At 40.2% G+C, this 25,502-nt stretch overlaps 1 protein-coding gene across 1 annotated transcript in view; it reads left to right on the top strand.

Moving 5' to 3' along the window:
• GMDS (GDP-mannose 4,6-dehydratase) overlaps window positions 1–25,502 on the top strand; it is a 721,370-nt gene that overhangs the window by 335,311 nt on the left and 360,557 nt on the right. Inside the window, exons 5-6 of the mRNA XM_059688410.1 lie at window positions 16,130–16,322; window positions 17,132–17,236. Of these exons, the coding sequence (XP_059544393.1) occupies window positions 16,130–16,322; window positions 17,132–17,236 (298 nt within the window). The remainder of the gene's footprint in view (window positions 1–16,129; window positions 16,323–17,131; window positions 17,237–25,502) is intronic.

Genomic DNA, 25,502 nt, shown 5'->3' with positions numbered 1-25,502 from the left:
GCTGGGTAGAATACATTTTGTGGAATACTCTGAAACTAGGGCATAGATGAAGTTATCCTAGTGGTGGGAGTAGAGGAGAAAAGACCCAAAGCACATGTGTGGGTACATCTGTTTCGTAGGGCTACTCTAACAAAATATCACAAAGTAGATGGCTTAAACAGACAAAAAATGTATTGTTTCACAGTTCCCAAGTTTAGAATTCTGAAAAAAAAAGTGTCAGCAGGGCCATGATTCCTCTAAAACCTATAGGGAAATCCTTCTGTGTCTTCTCCTAGCTCTGGGGGTAACCAGCAGTTTCTGGTGTCTCTTGGCTTTCAGCCTAATCTCTGCCTCCTTTGTCACATGGCATTCTCCCTTAGTGCCCCTATCTTTAATGGCCATCTTCTTATAAGGACACCAATCATATTGGATCAGGGCCCACTCTGCTTTAGTGTGACTAATTACATCTGCAATGACCTTATACACAAATAAGGTCACATTCTGAGGTACTGGGGTTAGAACTTCAGCATATCTTTCTGGAAGGACATAATTCAACCCATGACACTAAGCATTGCAGTTGGAAGACCATGAAGAGTAAGAAGAACCAGTGAAAAAAATGGAGAACAGCAATCCTAGAAATCACAGAAGAATTTGGCAATATAAAGTCATAGAAATGAGAGCCAAGTCACAGGAGATCAAGAATAACAAGAGGAGTGTCAATCAAGACTGTTCTTTTAAGATGTTTGAGGATAGATTTACTGTCAATATAGCATTGTAGGTAAACATGGTACTCATCTCCTCCCACAACCACATCAAAATTACAACTAAAGTATAGAACAACCATCATTCAGAAGCACCTGAAATCTGGCTGAATTGAAATCCTACAACTAGGGAATCAAAAAGGAAGCCACATCAAGACTGATAGGAGGGGCGGAGACACATAACGGCCTGGTCCCACATTCACGTGTGGTGGATAAAAATCAGAAGGGATATCTAGGGTACATAGGTCTTCCCTCCCCGCCCCCCGCACCCCCCTTGAGGAGCAAGGGGTCCCAGGGTCCCAGTCCCACACCAGGTCCCACACAGGGTTCCAGTGTCAGGAAGAAAAGTCTCCATAACTTCTGGCTGTAAAAACCAGCATGGATTGAGGCTGAGGCTACAGCTGCTGAAAGCCCAGGCAATTCCACATAAAGGGCCCATGCATGCACTTTCTGGAGCTCGCTCCCTCTGAACTTTGGTGCTGGGGCAGCAGTCTGAAAGGCATCAGAGATGTACAGGGAAGAACTGAATTGTCTGACATCAGGGCAAGAGCTGGAGGGGCAGGTTTCTCCCAGATGGAAGGCTGGCCGAGGTCATTGTTCCTTTGATGAGCTTGATTGTTTTTATTTTGGGGGAGTGGAGTAGATTCCACATACCAGTGAAATTATGTGATATTTTTCATTTTTTACCTACCTGACTTATTTGACTTAGCAAAATGCCCTTAAGGTCCATTAATGGTGTTGCAAATGGCAAGATTTCATTTTTTATGGCTAAATAATACTTCTGTGTTTTTGTGTGTATATACAACAATTTCTTTATCATTCATCCAGCAATGGACACTTAGGTTGTTTTCATATCTTGGCTAGTGTAAGTAATGTTGCAATGATCATGGGAGTGCAGATATCGTTTCAAATTGATGTTTTTATTTTCTTCTGGTAAATACACAGAAGTGGAATTGCTGGATCATATGGTAGTTCTCTTTATAATTTACACCAATTTGTATTCCCAGCAGGAATGTAAGTGTACAAGAGTTCCCTTTCGTTCACATTCTTGCCAACACTTGTTATTTTTTGTCTTTTCATAATTGCCATTCTAGAAGATGCGAGACGATCTCTCATTGTGATTTTGATTTGCATTTCTCTTCTGATTAATACTTTGAGCATCTTTGCATCTACCTGTTTGTCATCTGTATGTCTTTGGAAAAAAAAAGGTCTATCCACATCTTCTGCCCATTTTTTAAATTGGATATTTAGAGGTTTTGTTGTTGTTGTTACTGAGTTGTATGAGTTCTTTATGTATTTTGGATATTAGCCCCTTATCAAGTATATTATTTGCAATTATTTTCTCCCATTCAGTAGGCCACCTTTCATTTGTTGATGGTTTCCTTTTCTGTGCAGAAACTTCCTATTTGATACAGTCTCACTTGTTTATTTTTGCTTTTGTTGCTTTTGCTTTTGGTTTCAGATTCAAAAATAATCAGCAAGACCTATGTCAAGTAGCTTACTGCCATGTTTCAGGTCTTTATGGTTTCAGGTCTTACATTCAAGTCTTTAATCTGTTCAGAGTTAATTTTTTGCATATGGAGTAAGAAATCGGCCCAGTTTCATTCTTTTGTATGTAGCTATTCATTTTTTTTCAACATCATTATTAAAGAAACTGTCCTTTCCCTATTGTAAATTCTTGGCTGCACTGCCATAAATTATTTCACCATATATGTCTTGGTTTATTTCTGGATTCTCTATTCTGTTCCATTTATGTGTGTGCCTGTTTTGTATGCCTATACCATAATGTTTTGATTACTAAAGCTTTGTATTATAATTAGAAATTAGGGAGTGTGATGACTCCAGATTTGTTCTTTTTCAAGATTTCTTTGGATAGTAGGTGTTGTGTGTGTGTGTGTGTTTTAAAGTGTGTGTGTGTGTGCGCGCGCGCGTGTGTGTGTGTGTGTGTGTGTGTGTGAATGTGTGTGGTTCCATACAAATTCTAGGATTGTTTGTTCTACTTCTGTGAAAAATACCTTTGGAATTTTGATAGACTTGGCATTGAATCTATATATTGCTCTGGATAGTATGGGCAGTTTAACAATATTAATTCTTTCAATCTATGAGCACAGAATAGCTTTCCATTTATTTAATGTCTTGTGTTTTTATTGTTGTTTTCATTAATGTCTTATTGTTTTCAATATACGGGTCTTTCACCACCTTGCTTAAATTTATTTCTTTGTATTTTATTCCCTTTGACTCAATTGTGAGTGGGATTGTTTTCCTAACTTTTCTTTCTGAGAGTTTCTTATTAGAGTAAAGAAAAGCAACAGACTTTTGTTTATTCATTTTTGTATCCTGCAACTTAACTGAATTTGCTTACTAATTATAACAGTTTTTGGTTAAAATTTTGGGGGTTTTTGATATCTACACTAATAATAGACAAATATGTAAATTACCATACCTTTGCAATGTTCCCACAGCCAATCATGAGTGAGTATGCAAATTAACCCGACAAAGATGGCGGGCCTGTGGGCAGCGTGCACGTGTGCAGGTGCTGAGCGGCCAGGTGGCGGGGCGGTACGCTTGCGTCATCGCCATGATGACGACGCAGGCATTCCGCACCGCCCCAGCCTCTCTGGGCCTCTGGGACACGTGGGAAGGTGGAAAGGCAGCTCCGGAGCGAAGGCAAAAACGCGGCTCCAGCCGGAGCGAAGGCGGTGCCAGCAGCCAGGGAAAAGAAGGCCCATTCTTGCATGAATCTTCGTGCATCGGGCCTCTAGTATAATATAATGTCATCTTCAAATAGTGAAAACTTTACATCTTCCTTTTCACTATGGATTCCTTTGCATGTACTAGCTCCTTTTCACCCTCCCTCCCTCATTAATCTGGCTAGGGAATCCAATGGTATGTTGAATAAAATTGGTGAGAGGGGACATTTTTGTCTTGTTCCTGATCTTAGAGGAAAGCTTTCAGATTTTCACCTTTGAGTATGATGTTAGCTGTGGGCTTGTCATATATAGCCTTTATTTTGTTGAGCAACTTTCCTTCACCCATTTTATTTATTGTTTTAATTTTTATCATAAATGGATATTGAATTTGTCAGATGCTTTTTCTGCATCTATTGAAATGATCATATGATTTGTATCCTTTATTTTCTTAATGTGGTGTATCACATTAACTGACTTACAGATGTTGAATCATCTTTGTATCCCTGGAATAAATCCCACCTGATGATGGCATATGATCCTTTTAATCATTATTAAAATAATTCAGTTTGTTCATTCAGTTTGCTAATATTTTGTTGAGGATTTCTGCATTTATGTTCATTTGTGATATTGGCTTGTAATGTGTGTGTGTGTGTGTGTGTGTGTGTGTGTGTGTGTTCATTGTCTGGTTTCTTATCAGGGTAATTCTGGCCTCTTAAATTTGTTTAGAAGATATACCTTCTCTTTTATTTATGGAAGAGTTTGAAAAGGCTTAGTATTGATTCTTTGAATGTATGGTAGAATTCCCAGTAATACTGTCTGGTTCTGGATTTTTTTTGTTGGGGGGTTTTGGTTATTGATTCAATCTCCTTGCTAGTAATAATTCTATTAGATTTATTTCATCACTAGAGGCCTGGGGGAGGAGAGGTGTCCCTCAGCATGGCCTGCACTCTCTCCAATCTGGGACCTCTTGGGAGATGTCTGACTGCTGGTTTAGCCTGATCATTGTGGGATTAGGCCTAAACCGGCAGTTAGACATACTTCTCACAATCCAGGACCACTGGCTCCTAACCACTCACCTGCCTGCCTGACTAATGTCCCTAACTGCCCTCTCCTGCCAGCCTGTTCATCCTCAACTGTCCTCCCCTGCCGGCCCAATCACCCCCAACTTCCCTCCCCTGCTGGCCTGTTCGCCCCCCAACTGCCTTCCCCTGCCGGCTATCTTGTGGTGGCCATCCTGTGGTGGCCATCCTGTGGCGGCCATCTTATGATGATGTAAGGGCGGCCATCTTGTGATGACGTGAGGGCATTGCACAAGGGCGTGAGGACCACTTAAGCTTTTATTAGTATAGATCAGGGGTGGGCAAACTTTTTGACTCGAGGGGCACAATGGGTTCTTAAACTGGACCGGAGGGCCGGAACAAAAGCATGGATGGAGTGTTTGTGTGAACTAATATAAATTCAAAGTAAACATCATTATGTAAAAGGGTGTGGTCTTTTTTTTTTTAGTTTTATTCATTTCAAATGGGCCGGATCCAGCCCGCAGGCCATAGTTTGCCCACAGCTGGTATAGATGTTCAGCATACTAATTAAACAAATAGGGAGATAAAATGCACTCTTGTCTGACACTTCGCCTATAGCAATGATGACGAACCTATGACACACGTGTCAGAGGTGACACGCGAACTCATTTTTTTGGTTGATTTTTCTTTGTTTAATGGCATTTAAATATATAAAATAAATATCATAAATATAAGTCTTTGTTTTACTATGGTTGCAAATATCAAAAAATTTCTATGTGTGACACGGCACCAGAGTTAAGTTAGGGTTTTTCAAAATGCTGACACGCCGAGCTCAAAAGGTTCACCATCACTGGCGTATAGGAACCCATCTGTCTTTCAGTATTCTGTCCTCACAGTAGCTTTCTGTCCACAACACAGGGTCTGGATCAGAACAGTCAAGTGCTGAGGTGTGCCCATTTCTTTCAGAGCAACCCACAGCTCTTCATGCTCCATTCAGTTCAGGCTTGACTGGAGTCTATCTTTTTTTGGAAAATTTCTGGAGCACACGGATATTTGCAATTAGATCTCAAGTATCTTTTTCTTTTCAGAATCTGGCTTAACCATTGGCATTTCTTGCTCCACAAAACACAGCATCACTTACTTGTGTGAGAAATAGACTATCGATCCTGTAGTGACTGCATCTCCTTTCTTGGCATCTCCTTTCTTGAAGATTGGGTTTTATGTTGAACATTTCCAGTCTGTAGGCCATTGTTTTGTTTTTCCATATTTGTTGACAATTTCTTGTTAGGATTTTGACAGATTCAGTCTTCATGGCTTGAAATAATTTTATTAATCTGCTGTCTACCCCTGGTGATTTGTTTCTTCCCAATACTTTCATGGCAGCTTTTACCTCACTTTCTAGAATACAGGTTATTCCTCATAGGAGTCTTCTTCAAAGGTATATGTCATCCTTTTGGCTCTTCTCTATAGATTTTTAGTATACTGTTTCCACCTTCCCTTTGTTTGCTCCTAGTCAGATAATATGCTTACTTATTGGTCATTCGGCATTGCCACTCTAGGTTTAAATTTTCCTTTTATTTCTTGAGTCTTTTGATAGAGATTTCTGGTTTTTCCTTTTTTATTGTTCTCTTCTATCTCCTTGTAATAGCTCTCTTTATCCATATTGACTGTTGTAATAGCTCTCTTTATCCATATTGAAAAACTGTTTTCAGAGTTCTTGGTGGGCCCAGCCCACCCAATCCTTTTCCAGTGGTGTTTTCTTTTCTTTTCTTTTTTTTTTAATATATTTTATTGATTTTTTACAGAGAAGAAGGGAGAGGGATAGAAAGTCAGAAACATCGATGAGAGAGATCGATCAGCTGCCTCCTGCACGCCCCACAGTGGGGACGTGCCTGCAACCAAGGTACATGACCTTGACCGGAATTGAACCCGGGACGCTTGAATCCGCAGGCCGACGCTCTATCCACTGAGCCAAACCGGTTCGGCAAGTGGTGTTTTCTTGTAAATGGCCTGTCTTGTCTCACCTACAGACTTTCCTAAAAGTCTATTAAAGGTTCAAAAACCTCAAGTAAGCATAATCTAGCCTCAGTGTGCCCTGTACCTCTTGCTAACTGACCACAGGCCCAGCACTAGCAGCAGCTGGCCTTGCTTCATAGATTGGCCTCTCCTGAGCACCTCCAAGCCCAGCACAAGTAGCAGCCATCTACAGATCACTTTGTAGCTTATACCATGTGGCTCCAGGCAGGGCATAGGTGGAGGCTAACCTTGGCATGCCCCTCCCAGAAGGCTGCAGAGTCAGCACACCCAGTGGACAATTTCAGACCACACAAAAGCATCACCCATCCACCTTAATGAATGATGTACTCAAGGGGTGGACTCTTCAGGCTCCAGAGACTCACTGAAGTTAGTCCTGTTCCATCAGGTCAGACCCTGCACAATAGATCTTTCACTGTGGCCACGGTCAGTCCTCAGAGCCAATTGGTCTGGGGGTAAATACCTCTCATTGAAGTGCCAAACTCAGTCAAGGCTCAACTATACCAGGAGGTTGTATGCAGCCCACATGGGGGTGGGGGGAGTGGAAGGGTCCACCTGAAGTACTCAGCTCAGGTGACTGTTGAGGCTGCACCGCTGGACCCTACACAATACCTGTTATATAAGTCCACTCTATCAAAACCTTGAGACATAGCAGAAACAAACACAGGGAGGCAAAGTGAGGCAATGAAGAAACATGCCCCAAATGAAAGAACTGAACAAACTCCAGAAAAAGAACTAGACAAAATGGAGATGAGCAATCTACCAGATACAAATTTCAAAACACTGTTTATAGTGATGCATAATGAACTAAGGGTTAGAGTAGATCAACTTGCTGAGAAATTCAACAAAGAGATAGGAAACCTAAAAATAGAGATAGAACACATAAAAAAAATAACCAGTCATAAATGAAGAATACAATAACTAAAATGAGGAATACATTAAAGGAATCAACAGTAGAGTCGATGAAGCAGAGGATTAAATCAGAGATTTGGAAGAGAAGGAAGCAGAAAACACCCAATCAGAAGAGCAAAAAGAAAAAAATAATCCACATAAATGAGGGTAGTTTAAGGAGACTAGGGCAACATTCATACCACAGAGGTGCCAGATGTAGAAGAGAGAGAAAGAAATTGAAAACATATTTGAAAGAACAGTGACAAAATACTTGCCTAACTTGGTGAAGGAAATAGACATACAAGTCCAGGAAGTCCAGAGAGTCCCAAACAAGATGAACTCAAGGAGGCCCACACCAAAACACATCATAATTAAAATGCAAAAGGTTAAAGACAGAATCTTAAAAGCAGCAGGAAAAAGGCAAAGTTATCTACAAAGGTGCTCCCATAAGACTGTTAGCTGGTTTCTCAACAGTAACTTTGCAGGCCAAACTATTCAAAATAATAAAAAGCCAGGGCTTACAACCAAGATTACTCTATCCAGCAAGGCTGCCATATAGAATAGAAGGATAGGTAAAGAGCTTCCCAAACAAGAAAAAGCTAAAGAAGTTCATCACCACCAAACCAGTAATACAAGAAGTGTGAAAGGGTCTTCTTTGAAAAGACGAAAGGGGGATTCTAGGCCACAGTGGCTCAGTGGTTGAGCATTGACCTATGAACCAGGAGGTCATGGTTCTGTTCCTGGTTGGGGTGCATGCCCAGCTTGCAAGCTCGATCCCCAGTAGGAGGCATTCAGGAGGCATCCGGTTGATGGTTCTCTCTCATCACTGATGTTTCTATCTCTCCCTCTCCCTTCCTCTCTGAAATCAATAAAAAAATATTTTTAAAAGAAAGAAGAGAGGGGGGTAAATATAAAAAATATGAAAAATAAAATGGCAGTAAGTACATGTTTGTCAACAGTTAGCTTAAATGCAAATGGATTAAATATACCAATCAAAAGATATAAGGTGGCTGAAAGAATCCTATATAATAAAGGCCTAATATGCAAAGAGACTGAATGGCAGAATGACTGGTCAGTGTGACGTGTGAATGACCAGTCGCTATGATGCACTCTGACCACCAGGGGACAGATGCTCAATGAAGGAGCTGCCTCTAGCCCTTAGGTCCCAACCGGCAGCAGCAGTCGGGGGTGGCAAGCAGGCAGCACCAGGCCAGCCAACACGGGTGCCAGCGGGGTCCCTCGATCGCCCCACTGGTTGCCCCACAGAGGGAGGCGACTGGCAGCAGGGGGTGGGGCCGGGGCAGTGCCAGGACAGCCAAGGCGGGTACGAGTGGGGACCCTGATCACCCTACCGATCGCCCCACAGATCAGCCCTGATTGCCGGCCAGACCTAGGGACCTGTGCACCAAGCTTGTAGTAACAAAATAAAACCCTCACATATGCTGTCTACAAGAGACTCACTTCAGATCATAAGACACACAGAGTCTGAAAGTAAAGGGGTGGCAAAAGTTATTTTATGGAAATGGAAAAAAAATGCATTACTGGAGTAGCAATAATCATATGGACAAAATAGACTTTAAAACAAAGGCTATAGTAAGAGACAAAGAGGGACCCAGCAATTCTACTTCTGTTTATCCAAAGAAACCCCAAATCACTAATTCAAAAAGACATATGCCTTCATATGTTCATTGCAGTGTTATTTACAATAGCCAAAATATGGAAGCAACCTAAGTGCCTATCCCATGATGAATAGATAAAGAAGTGGTGCATATATACAATTGAACATGACTCAGCCTTAAAAAAGAATGAAATCTTACCATTTATGACAACAAGGATGGAACTTGAGGACATTGTGCTGAGTGAAATGTCATAGAAAGACAAATACCATGTGATTTCACTTGTAAGTGGAATTTAAAAAACAAACGAAATAACAGAACAGAAACAGACTCATAGATACAGAGCACATTTTGATAGTTGCCAAATGGGAGGGATGTGGGGGGATGGGTGAAAAAGGTGAAGGGATTAAGAAATATAAATTGGTAGTTACAGAATACTCATAGGGATATAAAGTACAGCATAGGGAATATAGTCAACAATATTGTAATAACTATATGGTGTTGGATGGGTACTAATTTATCAGGGTAATCACTTTCTAAGTTATATAATGTCTAATCACTGATTTGTGCACTTGAAAATATAGTGTACATCAAATGTAATTGAAAAATAAAAAATTATATAAAATAAAAAGAAAGAAAATTAACAACCTGATTAAAAATAGGCCAAAGACCTAAAAAGACAATACCAACAAAGATTTACAAATGGTAAATAAGTACATAAAATGATGTTCAACACCATGTCATTAGGGAATTGCAAAGAAGAAAAATAAAACAACCTGTGTTTAGTGTTTTGTCACATTTAACTTTTGATTCTTACCTATCTTAAACAATATTTAATATTTCTACTGTCATCCATCTTTTATTTTCAATTGCAAAAGGGTTTAATGATGACAGTAATTGGGATAACAGAATAATGTGCTCTGAGTGGATGTTGGCAGTACTTTAGATGTTTTAAGAAAGGAATCCTATCTAATAAAAGACAAAAAGGGTAATTAACCATACCTCCACTACAGTTCCCATTGGCTAATCAGCGAGATATGCAAATTAACTGCCAATAAAGATGGCAGCTGACAGCCACGCAGCTGAAGCAAGCAGGAGGCTTGCTTGCTCCAATGATGGAGGAAGCCAAGGTTCCCCACCTGCTGCAGCCCTGCTCTGAGCTCCGAAAGCAACAGCTCCGAAAGAAACAAAGTTTCAATTATAGAAGCTAAACAAACCCCAGATACCTGCTTTCAGCCAGCCGCGGCCTCAGAGCTGGGAGCGCCAGTGAAAGGAACAGAGTTTCAATTATAGAAGGTAAATAAATCCCAGAATAAAAAAAGAAAAAAGGAAAAAAAGGAGAGGCTGGGAGCTTCAGTCGCAGGCCAGCCGGAAAACGGCCCTCAGCCCCTCATCCAGACTGGCCAGGCACCCCAGTGGGGACCCCCACCCTGAAGGGGGTGTGGCCAGCCTGAAAACAGCCATCAGCCCCTCATCCAGACTGGCCAGGCACCCCAGTGGGACCCCCACCCTGAAGGGGGTGTGACCAGCTGCAGATAGCCATCATCCCCTCACCCAGGCTGGCCAGGCACCCCAGTGGGACCCCCACCCTGATCCAGGACACCCTTCAGGGCAAACCAGCTGGCCCCCACCCATGCACCAGGCCTCTCTCCTATATAGTAAAAGGGTAATATACAAACTGACCCTAACAGCAGAAAGACTGGGAATGACTGGTCACTATGACACACACTGACCACCAGGGGGCAGACGCTCAATGCAGGAACTGTCCCCTGGTGGTCTGTGTGCTCCCACAAGGGGAGCTCTGCTCAGCCACAAGCCAGGCTGATGGCTGCCAGCACAGCAGTGGTGGTGGGAGCCTCTCCCGCCTCCTCAGCAGCACTAAGGATGTCCGACTGCAGTTTAGGTCTGCTCCCTGCTGGCAAGTGGACATCCCCTGAAGGCTGCCGGGCTGCCAGAGGGATGTCTGATTGCCAGCTTAGGCCCAATCACCCAGGGAGCAGGCCTAAGCCAGCAGATGGTCATCCCCCAAGGGATCCCAGACTGCGAGAGGGCACAGGCCAGGCTGAGGGACGCTCTTCCCCCGCCCCGAGTGCACAGATTTTTGTGTACCGGGCCTCTAGTTAAAAAATAATCATTTAAATGAGATAAAAATCCCAGGAGTAACTATAGTTCTGTCAAAAGTGAAGTGGAAAAGGACCAATGCTTCTGGGTGAGATATATTATATATATATATTTTAAATATATTTTATTGATTTTTTACAGAGAGGAAGGGAGGGGACTAGAGAGTTAGAAACATCAATGAGAGAGAAACATCGATCAGCTGCCTCCTGCACACTCCCTACTGGGGATGTGTCCGCAACCAAGGTACATGCCCTTGACCAGAATCGAACCTGGGACCCTTGAGTCCGCAGGCTGACACTCTATCCACTGAGCCAAACCGGTTAGGCCTATATTTATGTTTCTTTTTTAAAATTGAATTTATTGGGGTGATATTGGTTCACAACACCATGCAGGTTTCAAGTGTACAACTCAGTAAATCGTCATCTGCCCACTGCATCATGAGCCCATCACCCCATGTAAAATCTCTTTCTGTCCCCATTTTCCCATTTCACCTATCCCATCCACTTCCCCTCTGGCTGTTACCACATTATTGTCTGAGTCTATGTCTTATGTTTATACTAGAGGCCCGATGCATGAAAATTCATGCAAGAGTAGGCCTTCCTTCCCCCAGCTGCCGGCACAGGGGACCCAGGCTGGCTTCCCTCTGGCCACTCCCAGACACCTGGGATCCAGGCTGGCTTCCCTCCAGCCACCCGCAGGCACCCGGGACCTGGGCTTCCCTCCTGCCTCAGCTTTGTCCAAAAGGATGTCCAGAATGATGTCCAGAATGACATCCGGAAGGACGTCCAGTCTAATTAGCATATTATCCTTTTATTATTATAGTCGTTGTTTTTTACTTAATCCTTTTACCTTCGTTCATCTAATCCCCTAACACCATTCCCCTCCGATAGCTATCAGTCTGTTCCATGTATTCATGCCCCCCCCCCCCCGTCTCTCTCCATCAGTTTATTTTGTTCTTCAGTTTATTTTGTTCATTAGATTCCACATATAAGTGACATCATATGGTGCTTGTCTTTCTCTGACTGGCTTATTTCACTTAGTATAATAATGTCCAGGTCCATCCCATGCTGTCACAAAAGATTGGATTTCCTTTTTTTTAATGGCCAAGTAACATTCCATCATGTAAATGTATCACAGCTTTTTAATCCACTCATCTACTGATGGTCACTTTACTTGTTTCCAAATCTTGGCTATTGTAAATAATGCTGCAATGAACATGGAGGTGCATATATTCTTTCTAATTAGTGTTATGGGTTTCTTTGGATACATTCCCAGAAATGGGATCATTGGGTCCAAGGGCAATTCCATTTTTAATTTTCTGAGGAGACACTATACTGCTTTCCACAGTGGCTGCACCAGTCTGTATTCCCACCTACAGTAAATGAGGGGTCCCTATTCTCAACATCCTCACCAGCACTTGTTTATTGATTTATTGATGATAGTCATCCATCTTTATTTTTCTTTTGTTTTTACTTCTGGCATTGTCTTTTACATTCTGCTCTAATATTTCTAGTTTCAGTTCACTGTTCTTCTGGTTCTCAGTCAATTAAACTTATATACAAGTCAGTTTTTCACCTAGATTTTCAAATTCATCCGTAGTGCATTGCCATGACATTTGAGCACTGATTCCTTGAGTGCTCTACCTCAGCTTTCCTCTCATACCACAGAGGTATGATGTGAACAGTTCATGCCTTTTTCTGATGTGGACAGTTGGTGGTCAGCACCACCATTAGCTCCTGGTCTATTTTGGAAGAGAGTACAGTTTCTCCATCTCCTGCTTCCAAGTACATAGTTTGTTTGATGTCTCTCTTGGCCTCCTGGTGATGTCCATGTGTACAGTCGTCTGTTCAGTGCTGTGAAGTACATGTTATGTGACTAACTAGTTGTTGGTTTCGTAGAAATCTGCAAGCCTATCTCTTGCCTCATTTCAACATTATTTTTACTTTTGTGTTCTAATCATCTATAATTATCAGCATTGATGTATCATCAATTTCTTCTTTGATACTTGCGTGAAAGCTTCCGGGTCCATTTTCTTCAGCCTCTAATGGGAGTACAGACTTCAATGGTGGTTATGTTCATAGGTTTTCCTGGAAGTCTGATGTATTATTTGGTCAGATCTTGCATTGCAGTTCCTAACTGCTGTGCTACATCTTGCCATTTCATTTCTTTTGACATAATTTTATCTTTTTAAAAATTCATCCATGTATTTTTCTTTTTTGTTTCAACTGAAAAGCCTGAAAGAAGTTAGGCTTTATTCATCAATTTCTTATGAAATGTTTTTTCTGCTGTGTTTGAATTATTCTTTACTCAAATTTTTATTCAAATAATTTTTTCAATTTATTTATGCTTTAGAAGATAATAGTTCTATTAACAGTTGTAGGAGAGTTAAATATATGTTTTATTTAATTCATAATAAATAGATATAAATAGAACTTTTCTTCAAATGAATTTTCATTTTTAAATTCCAGGTACATTTGACTGTTATGTCATTCTAGGGAATTTAATGGTGAGCAGAAATAGTCATGGCTCCGGCCCTTATGAAGCTTACACCCTAGTATTAATTGGGGGTGGGGGCGGGTATTTTTGTGTCTTTTGTTTATTTAATGTTTGGCTTATAGGTTTCAGATTTTTTAAAATGTGCATTCTTTTTTAATCTGTATTTTGAGGTTAAGAGTACAGTAGGTAAAGAGAAAGTAGGAGGGAGAATTGGTGGGATAGTCCTGATAAATTGCTTGCACTATTGGTGAGAAAGTGAACTGGTGAGCCACTATGGAAAACATCATGGAGGTTTCTAAAAAATTAAAATAGAACTACCATATCATTGAGCAATTCCACATCTGGGGATTTATCCAAAGGAAATGAAAATACTCAGATATCTGTACCCCTGTGTTCTTGCAACATTATTGATAGTAGCCAAGATACGGAAACAACCTAAGTGTCCATCGATGGAAAAAGAAAAAATCCTGCCATTTGCAATAGCATGGATGGATCTTCAGGACATTATCCTAAGTGAAATAAGTCAGACAGAGAAAGACAAATACTTTAAGAACTCACCTATTTGTGGAATTAAAAAAAGGAAAAATTGACTCATAGATACAGAGAACACTTCAGTGGCTGCCAGAAGCAGGGTAGGAATGGTGGGCAGTGTGCAAAATGGGCAAAAGTGATCAAAAGATACAAACTTTCAGTTATAAAATTAATAATTCATAAAAATGTAATGTATAGCATGGTGACTATCAGTAATAATACTCTATTGTATATTTGAAAGTTACTAAGAGAGTATATCTTAAAAGTTCTCATCACAAGAAAAATATTTATAACTATGTGTGGTGATGATTGTTAACTAGACTTATCATGGTGAGCATTTCATAATATATATGGTACACTTATCAAATCTTTATATTGTATATCTGAAACTAATATAATGTTATAGATAAATTATATCTTGATTAAAAAAACAACAACAACAAGATACCACACAATGTATGATCTCTATAACCAAAGAGAAAGACTACTGAAGGGTAAGGTGTGGAGCAATTAGAGCCCTCATTAACTGCTAGTGAGAATGTGAAATGGTGCAGCCACATTGAAAAACAATCTGGCAGTTCCTCCAAATGTCAAACATAGTGTTACCAAATGACCCTAAGTGACATTCAATAGAAATGAAAATATGGTATGTGAAAGAAACCAGTCACAAAAGGACAAATAGTGTATGATTCTGTCTATATTTAATGTCCAGATTAGGTAAATGCATATTGACAGAAAATTTTTAGTGGTTGTCAGGGTGGGAATGGGAAGATGAAAAGTGATTGCTGATAGGTACAGAGTTTCTTTTTGGGATGACGAAATGTTCTGGATTAGATGGTAATGATTGCATAAAGCTGCAAATATACTAAAAATCACTGAGTTGTAAACTACAAAAGGGTTTTATGGTATGTAAATTTTATCACAATAAATTATTTTTATAAAAGAATAAAATAGACCCATATTGTGCTTCCTTGGCTTTGAAAGTTTATGGGTGAAACGTTTCTGATTTATCTCATGGCTACCCTGTGAGCTTTATTACAGGCCTACATAACATGAGTCTAGTGGTCTGAGTTAGGGCCCTGATTAACCATTGCTTACATTCCCTAAGTACTCTATGCATAGAATACTGCTTGGGGGACACCAGGACTGGGCAGTAATGAAGGCCAGTAACCTCTAACCCAGAGAAGGCTTCTTCCAGGTGAGCACCATAGGTTGTTCAACAGGCAGCAGGAAGCAGGTCTGCATAGTGCCTGGCTGTGTTTGGCAGTAAATAAACTAGTGACAAGGATTTTCAGCCTTATTATTTTACACAATTTGAATATTAGGTAAATTTGTTTATTGTGCTTACAAGAAAAAAGCATATGTCATTTATTTTTAAAGATTATGTTAAAACTGTTGAATATTGAATTATCCCTTTACATCCTGTGGTTAGAAATCATTTAGTTCAATATATGTTAACGACTTGCAGTATTCAGTATGCCTCATAAGAAAAAGATTATTTATATATCCCAAAAGTCATTGTTGTATCTTAAATAAAAAATAAAACAATCATTTTTAATCAGCTGTTCTTAAGCTCATTTTCTCACACTTCTCTGTGGATAAAATCAACTGGGACTCATTACAGATATGCATTCCTCAGCCCTCCCCCCAAACACTGGGCCTGTCTTTATTTTCCAGGAACACCCCAGGTGATGTCAAGGAGCTGGGCTCTGCACTTTGAGAAACACTGCCCTGGGGACTGCAGCCTAGAATTAGGACGTGAAGGGTGTGATTCTAGTGTTTTTCATTTTACCACAGATATTTATTTCTTAAGGTATTTCCATCCACTTGGTGTTAGAAATAGATGATATCCACACTTTTATTCTACTAGGAAATATTTTCTCACAAGCATAGCTTTTCTGTGTGTGTGATATTGTAAAAAATTTTTGTTAGCCATCAGCATCTTTGTTGCTGTTTCCCTTACTGTACCCCCTGCCTTCTGCTGTCACCAGATTTCTTTTGACCTGGCTGAATACACTGCGGATGTTGATGGAGTTGGCACTTTACGGCTCTTGGATGCAATTAAGACCTGTGGTCTTATCAACTCTGTGAAGTTCTATCAAGCCTCAACAAGTGAACTTTATGGGAAAGTGCAAGAAATACCGCAGAAGGAGACCACTCCCTTTTACCCTCGGTCACCATACGGTAAGAATAACTACACACCACCTGCGCATGCGCCGTGCTCTCTATGGGTGTCGGCATGTGTGTTTCTGCTTTAATTCTGTTCATGTCTCATGGCTGAAGTCATTTGGGTGTGAGATTCACATTAAGATAGACTAAAGTGACTAGACTTGTTGAGAAGCATACCTTTATACATTGCTAACTACAGTGTTTGCTGCCATTGCCTCCAGGGTAAAATTATCACATCACCTCACCAGTTCATGTTCATTCAACCCTTTCATACAGATCACTCAAAGGAAAATTGGACCAAACATGATTCCTTTTTCTGAACTGTTGTGCTGAAGTGATAAGGTTTCGTGTTTTTTATCTCCTGTTGAAAGTCTCCCTGAGTTCGAACCCTTAAAAAGCAAAAGCAAAACAAAAAAATAGAATTCAGCGATAAAATTTCTAAGCAGATAGAATATTAAGATCCCATATTTTTTCACTTTCTAATTCCTTAGTACTAAGAAAAAGGGAATAAAATCTAAGAAGGTCCATTTGATAGATGGCACACACTGTAGTTGAAATCAGATTGTGAAAGAAAGAACCATGGATATTACAGAATTAAGCAATTCTTAAATATTTCCTTGTACACCTGATTAACTGGCAAAGGTACCTTTATTTTGTCTTTGGCATTTGACCCATTTTTTTCTATCTTGATACATTATAGATTGTAATTCTTGAAAGTTGTTACTTGTTTAAGATGAGTAAAAATCACTGCTTTTTAATAATAAGATACTGTCTTTTGTAATTATCACTGTCTTTTATTTGCTTTTTAAAAAATATTCCAACAGGGGCAGCAAAACTATATGCCTACTGGATTGTGGTGAACTTCCGTGAGGCATATAATCTCTTCGCTGTGAATGGTATTCTCTTCAATCATGAGAGTCCTAGAAGAGGTCAGTAAATATATCATTGGAAAAGAGAACTTAAGATTTTAACGAAACAACAAAAAATTGCATGCATATTTTGCCTTTGTAATATATCAACTGTGGAAAATGTCTTATTTGAACTATTATGAGTGTCAGAAGTGATAAATGAAGAAAATCCAGCCTTAATTACTTATTACATTTTTTAGGTGGTATTTTTTTCTGACAAGAAAAACTGAACATTGTTCCAATTTTACCATGTTCATTGATAGGTCTTATCAAGCATACTTTCAGCCTAAATATTAGGAAGTTTTTGTGTGAATGAAAAGGAATAAGTAGTATATGAGTACTTGTGTCTGGAAGTCACTGTTATTTATATAATCAACTTGTGGAATCTACATATATTTTTACTTTGAATCAGTTGGATATTCAATAGGTTTTGTAAATATTCCATTTAGACAGGCATCCAGAAATTACTATGTTTCTAGAGTATATTTTAAAATATACTTGAAATTACTTCTTTAGAAAGAATGCATTCTAAAATATTGATAAAATGTACATAGTAAATACATACATAAAGAGCACAGTTATTTATTTTCATTATCAAGTACTATGTACTGTATGTATTGTATGTGGTATAATTTTATATGACTGTCTGCACAGTGGGCTTGCTTACCCTAGTCTCACCCACCACAGACACTTGAGTAATGTCTTGTGCTACAACACCAGTAGGTGATAGGAAATTTTTGGCTCCATTACAGTCCCATGCGTCCATCATTGACTGAAATGTCTACAGTATCTTGTGTAAAAGTCACTTTGATGATTTAGTGCCATGATTGTAAAGACATCTTTGATTAGTTCTAAGAACATTATATCCTCAGCCCATTTCAGTGAGAGAGGAAAGAGCTCTGGAGAATAGGAAAACCTGGATGCTCCAATGGGCACTGTCATTAGCTGTGTTATCTGGACTGGGTCCACGACCACACTGGATCCACAACCTCCCTCACAGTTGTATTACCTCAAACTCTGCTTCTCATCTATTACCACAGTTCAGATGAGAAGTGTGGGAGCATTTTGGTTGACTCATTATCAACCATCACAGCAAGAAACTACTAGTAAATTTATATTAATGCACAAGATTTATATTTTCCCAGGATAACAGGAGAGGGCTATAGTCTCCTTCTCTGGTGAGTCTAGATCTAGACTCCTGGCTTAATTATGAATGCCACATTTCATAGACTGTTTTGAAAAATTGGAATATATTCAGAGGAAGTCAATCAGAAAGGTGACTTGTCTTATGAAGAATGCTAGCCAGACCCGGAAGAGTTTAACTTAGAAAAGAAAAGACTACATGAGTGTTCCAAAAGCAGGTAGTTCTGGCAGCTGCTCCAGGAAAGAGACAACAGGGTGGGAGACAGATGTCTGCTCACCTCTGAGTTTCAAACAGTAGAACAGCTGCCTTCTGAGGGGTGAGGGGACTAAAAGTTTCCAGAATGACTGGGTACCACAACATTGAAAATAATAAAAGAAGAATTCCTGTCGTAAAATATTTGACCACAAAGTTCTTCCAATTTCATGTCAGGAAACTTAGTCATTCTGTGCATTTCATGAACACATACTCTGTGAAATAAAATAAGGGGCTCTACAAATATAAGTAAAATGAACAGAATTGTAGAAGTAACAATCTCACATAAATGGGAAGAGTTATCTCTGCTTTGGATCACTGATGAACTCTAATTATGGCAGGTCAATTGGGCAAAGACATATGGAATAAAACTTTAGTGGCCCAGTGACCCAGTGGGAAAGCAGAACATACTGAAGTGAGGGTACAGGGTAGGGAAAAAGTAGTCCCATAGCTATGAGTAAATGAAACACAGTTCATTCTTGTATTATTATTTATTTATTGTTGTATTATTTTTCATATAGACACCTGTAAATTCACTTCGCCCCACCCTGCATATTGTTCCTCAGTATGCCCAACGAAGATTGGTAGTATATAGTTAAACTAAATTCAGCCAGACTCTAAGTAGTTCATACAGTTATATTAATACTAGGGGCCCGGTGCACGAAATTCGTGCACTGGGTGTGTGTGTGTGTGTGTGTGTGTGTGTGTAGGGGGGGGAGTGTCCCTCAGCCCAGCCTGCCCCCTCTCACATACTGGGAGCCCTCAGGCGTTGACCCCCATCACCCTCCAATCGCAGGATCGGCCCCTTGCCCAGGCCTGACGCCCTGACCCCCAGACCCCTCCGATTGCTGGCTCTGCCCCTTGCCCAGGCCTGATGCCTCAGCCAGAGGCGTAGACCCCCATCACCCTCTGATCACCTGATCGGCCCCTTGCCCAGGCCTGACGCCTCCGCCAGAGGTGTCAGGCTTGGACAGGGGACCCCCATCTCACCCCGATCACTGGCTCTGGCCCCCGCCCAGGCCTGAGGCCTCTGGCCCAGGAATCATGCCTGGGCAGGGAACCCCCATCTCCCTCTGATCGCTTGCTCCACCCCCCCCCCCCAAGCCTGACGCCTCTGACCCAGGCTTCAGGCCTGAGCAAGGAGACCATCATATCCCCCCAATCCCTGGCTCCACCCCTCGCCCAGGCCTGATGCCTCGGCCAGAGGGGTTGGCCCTCATCACCCTCCGATCACCAATCACCGGATCGGCCCCTTGACCAGGCCTGAGGCCTCCAGCAGAGGTGTCAGGCCTGGGCAGGGGACCCTCAGCTCCCCGTGGTTGCAGGCTCCACCCCTGCCCAGGCCTAATGCCTCTGGCTGAGGCGTCCGGCTCGGGCAGCGGGGACCCGCAGCTGCAGCAGCCCCGCGATCGTGGGCTTCGCTTTAGGCCCAGGCAAGGGACCCCTAGCTCTCGGGACTGCCAGCTTCGACCGTGCCCAGCTCCCATCGCTGGCTCCACCCCTACTTCCTGCTATCACTGGCCAGGGCGGCAAAGGCGCCTGATTCTCCGATCATGGCTGGGGGGCAGGGCAAAGGTGGCCCCAGGGCCGCCTTTGCCCTGCCCCCCAGCTCTTAGCTCCCCCCTGGGTTTCTGATCACTGTCAGTGGCAGGGGGCTTCTTCCTGCTTTCCCTTTCGCCTCCCTGCATTGTGCATGCGTATGCAAATTAACCGCCATCTTGTTGGCAGTTAACTGCCAATCTTAGTTGGCAGTTAATTTGCATATAGCCCTGATTAGCCAATGAAAAGGGTAGCTCATACGCCAATTACCATTTTTCTCTTTTATTAGTGTTGATGTTCTCAGTAACCTCTCAGCAAACATGGTTAGAGGCACAGCTATTCTTACTTCATAAGGATTACTAATCAGAGAAGTTTCTGGGTGCTAGGATTTCCCCCTGCTCTCTCCCTCTCTGCTACTAGGTATAAGGCATTCTCTAAAAAGATGTCCCATAATCCTAAGTATTCTTGGTATTGCTTTGCTACAGAAGGTTAATTTCCTTTTTAACTACAAAGGGCATAGTTTTTAAGGCTAGGTCATTGATCATGAAGCATATTATTCTCTAGTTCTGGGGAAATGGGACTAAATTAATTTCCATCATCTTTGGCCATATGTACCCCTCCTCTGGCTTCCAATATCTTATACTTAGAATCATTATCAGTTTCTTTCAAAAAGACATATTTGTTAGTATTGTCTTTTTGTCTTTTCATAGTTTTCTTTGAGACTGTTAGCAATATGGCAGGTCTGCTGTTTCAAATATTGGGTTTTAAATAAGAAATTGTTTATTCCTATACTAATTTCTGATTTACTAAATCATGAGAAATCTTTACAAACCATGTGCATTCTTTACCATTTAAAATTATCTATACAGTCTAAGAATTTTTGTTAAATTTCACTATCAGTTTGCCTTTTAGCTTGAGAATAAATGAGAAGTCCATGTTATAAGTTGTGTCAGGCCCAACAACTAGTAATGCTTATAACTTTTTCAATGACATTTTATGTGATTACATAGCCACATAATTAAACACTGACATGAAAAAAGGTGAAAGTGACAGGTTTGTAAGGCATCTTTAGTGTCAGTACATTTTTATTTTATACTTGTGTAGGTAAAAAATTCCCAGGATGGGCTTTGATAGCATAAAGGCCTAGTCTGTCATCTCTTCCTCAAAAGGAAAACAATGAACAAGCAGCTAGAATAATTTTAAATTTAATTTTGTGGTTTTGGATGTTCTTAGAGGAAATGGGAAGAGGTGATTCTTGCTTATAGCATGTGGTATGGGGGATGCTCAAGAAATCTGTTCAGATGGCCCTTGCCTTGTTAGCCACAAACATGTCTATACACATAGTTTGGGTTTCCGTGTTTTTTCTGCCTTTAACCTTTCTACCTGCAAAAATAACTAAAATTCAGTTGTTTTTAGGGTAGGGAAAAGTATTCTTAGTTGTAGAATGAAAAGGTAAATATAAAAATACCCCCCCCCCAAATCCTCTACTTGCATATCTGATAACAACTATTTGTTGTCTTTGTTTATGGTAATCACTTTGTTTTTTAAAAATTCATTTTAAAATTAAAATGCCCAATTAGAAGAACCCAAATTGATGCAGCTCTTTTCGGACATATACTTTTTCTCTAATGAAAAATAATTGGCAATGCCCCCTTTGACTGCATGAATAACATTCCATGAGAATTTCTGATTTTAAAAAAGAATGGAAGAAGTATTTTTTAATATAAAGATATTTTAAACCAGAAGTTGGGAAGCTATGGCTCATGGGCCAAATCCTGCCCAACAGCCTATTTTTGTAAATAAAGTTTTATTAGAGCACAGCCATACCCAGTTGTTTACAAAGTATCTGCAGCTGCTCTCACAGTGGAATCCTGGACCTGCAAAGCCTAACATCCACTGTCTGGCCCTTTAAGAAAACATTTTCTGGCCCCAGCTTTGGAATAGTTAGATCCTCAAAAAAAACCAACAAAAAACTTTCAATTGGGCTTAACATGGGTTTCTCACAAGCTAGCAAGATAGTCTTAAAGAAAGATTTTCAATAAATGTTAAAGTAAAAGAGAGTCAATAGTTAACCCATCCATAAACAGAATTCCTAAGCTTTTGGTCAGTCTGTTGTGCTTATTGAAGTATGAGATGTGGAAACAGATAAACTAGGAGCTGACCAACGACCTGTAGCAGAGTTCAGCACAAGCCGCTCTCGCTCCTCGGTTTGACTTCTCCCCATTCCAGTCCTTTGTGGTTTTCTTTTTAAGGTACTTGTTTTGTTAAAAAAAAGTTTATAATACTGCTAAAGATAGTCTGGATCACCTGCGGCTTTCACAAAATTGACGTTCGGAAATCATTGACCTGGGGGGAAAAAATCCATTGATCTAGGGACTTGGTCTCTGTTCCCCTCAGTCATCCATCCATCTGACCATTCTTTCAAACAAGGCAGGAGAATGCTTATGCTTTAGGTTTGCTTTTTATAAAATGAAGGCACTTCAGTAATATTGACTATGAATTAATAACAAATGATAGGTAAAATTAGCATATTAGTCTTTTATATGTATAGATTCTTATATCAATAGACTACCTGGACTTGTCACAAATACAAGTTTTCTAACCTTTAAAAAACTATAAGTAACATCAATATATTGTAAATAAAATAATATTGCAATTAAAAAACATTTTGTATGATCATGAAGAGTGAACAAAAAAGAGAGACCCCCATCTTCAAGTTTCAGCTGATAATAAAATAAACAAATAAACTTGACTTGATTTCCTCACTTTGATGACAATAGCACATAACAGTAAACTTTTTTTATTTAGAATGTGACTTTGTCATTTTCAAAATGAGTTCAGAATGATTCTTAGGTTCCTACAGATAGAGAGTGATGTAGGTTTCTGAGAGATTTCTCAGTGTCTGTGTCTTGAAGAGAACGCCCATACCAGGGGTCTACTTGGTGAAAGTTCTCCACTACCTGGTGTTGCAGGTGGGGTACCAGTGTCTGCTGGTTCACAGTAGTGGGGCCGGTTTACTTTGACTCTCACATGGATCCCGCTGGTTTTGGAGAAGAAGGCCAATTTAAGAGTTCCAGTCTTTTTGTGAGGATATTTTTCTTTTGTTGATTTACCTTAATGTGTAAGTCATTAGGTAAGTCTGGACAATATAGTAACTACTACTTCTAGAATCAACTGAAGAAATAAAGTTGGGCTAAGTAAGCCTACTCATTGTCCTTAGTGTACTAGCAGTGAGTCACATGCCATGATTGGCTTCATCCCTTGGATATCTTTAGTCTGAGTAAGAAATCACACTTATGCTAGCAGTATTTTTTCTTCTAGTCTACTCCCCCTGTTTCCCTCCTGCTCTCTCTCCCTATAATCATTGTCCTCCTCCTGATCCCCATCCTCCTATTCCCCATCCTCCTGTACCTCTTGCTCCTCCACCTCCTCCTTCTTCTTCCTCCTCTTCTCCTTCTCCTTCTCCTTCTCCTTCTCCTTCTCCTCCTTCTCCTTCTCCTTCTCCTTCTCCTTCTCCTTCTCCTTCTCCTTCTCCTTCTCCTTCTTCTCCTCCTTCTCCTTCTCCTTCTCCTTCTCCTTTCTTCAGTGTTTAAGAATGGAACATTTACACAGCTCTGGATAAAGTATACTCTCTGCAGTAGGTTTTTTTCTTTTTTATTCTTCTTCCATCTTTGACTCCTAATTGATGTTTCTTCCATATGTGATGTGTAACTATGCTACCTTCTCTGTGACCGTGGAACCTTATAAAGAGACTTCATCACTGCCTTCTTCCTTCAGGAGCTCTTCAGTCTCTGTACTCCCTGTTTTTTCTGAAACCCAAGAAAGCCTAATGAATACCACTAAGAGGCTGATGCATGTATGTGTTTATTTTATTTTGTATTTCTTCCTTAGTCAAGAGAAACTTTTTATCATTTCCTAGCTGAGGGAATAATAGCAGTACATGCTCTTGACCGGAGTTGAACCTGGGATCCTTTGATCCACAGGCCAACACTCTATCCACTCAAGCAAACCAGCTAGGGCTCTAAAGGTACTTTTGGAGGCATTTTGACTAACTTGTTTCGCTTATACACTTCTTTATGTGTAGGGATGTATCTAATTTTTAAAAAGACATATATTAAAAAATGTGTAGTTTATATTCTTTATTTGAAAGAGCTTTGAGGGAATAGACAGCATCTACCTATATGCTTTTTTCCCTGAGTAACCTCAGGATTTATAAGATAGAAAGGAATTTAAAGATCATTCTATCCCACTTATTTTATCAATGAAGAAATGATGCACTTGGGTTGTCCAGGGTCACAAAACTAACAGTTGTCCACACTGAGACTAAAATGTAATGGTGCAGTTCTGGGGAAGGAAAGAATGACTTTAACATTCATATTTGTAGAAATAGCAACTGGAACAACTAAACCCCCATGAGGCAGCGCAGGTTATTCATAACATGTAATGAAGCAAGTGGAAAAGTTGGAAATATATCTGAATTGCTCTTATCTTTTCTAAAAGACATTACTTAGTTTGATTAAAGGCAATATTTTTAGATGTTTAACAGAAATAATTATAATAAAAAGTTTTATAATATTAAAATATAAATAAGGAATGAAACAACTTCTCTTATTTATGACCAAGAAGTTGAAAATGAAAAGTAGAACTAATAAAAAATACATTGAAAATCATGTGACAATAAGAAGTTATAAAGTACTTTACATGTACCCATAATTAACAGTTTGACTACCACAAATGGTTGGGTACTGCTGTTGTTTATATATTGAACTATTTTTAGATGACACAGTACATTCCTCTAAATATGGGCTTCATACGAAATCATACATATCAGTCTAAACACAGTATTCACCTAGCTGAGAGAATCTGACATCTTAAAGTTCATGAACTTGTGGTTTTGAGTTTTAGACTTGAAGGTTTTTTTCTAGTGGCCAATTGTTTTACTTCTTAAAATGTTTAACTATATTTATTTATTTATTTATTTATTTACTTACTTACTTACTAGAGGCCTGATGCATGAAAATTTGTGCAAAAGTAGGCCTTCCTTCCCCCGGCTGCTGGCACCGGCTTCCCTCCAGCACCTGGGACCCGGGCTTCCCTCCTCCGGCTGCCCACAGGTACCCGGGACCTGGGCTACCTTCTCTTGGGCCGCCCGCAGGCACTCGGGACCCGGGCTGGCTTCCCTCTGGCCTCGGCTTGGTCAGGAAGGACATCTGGAATGACGTCCGGAAGATGTCTGGTATAATTAGCATATTACCCTTTTATTATTATAGATTTATTTATTTATTATTTTTGATCCACACCCAAATAGTGAGAATATTTTTTCCATTGATTTTTAGAGTGAGTGAAGAGAGA

This window comes from Myotis daubentonii, chromosome 3, assembly GCF_963259705.1.
Source record: "Myotis daubentonii chromosome 3, mMyoDau2.1, whole genome shotgun sequence".
NCBI lineage: Eukaryota > Metazoa > Chordata > Mammalia > Chiroptera > Vespertilionidae > Myotis > Myotis daubentonii.
This window is presented reverse-complemented; position numbering and strand designations above follow the sequence as displayed.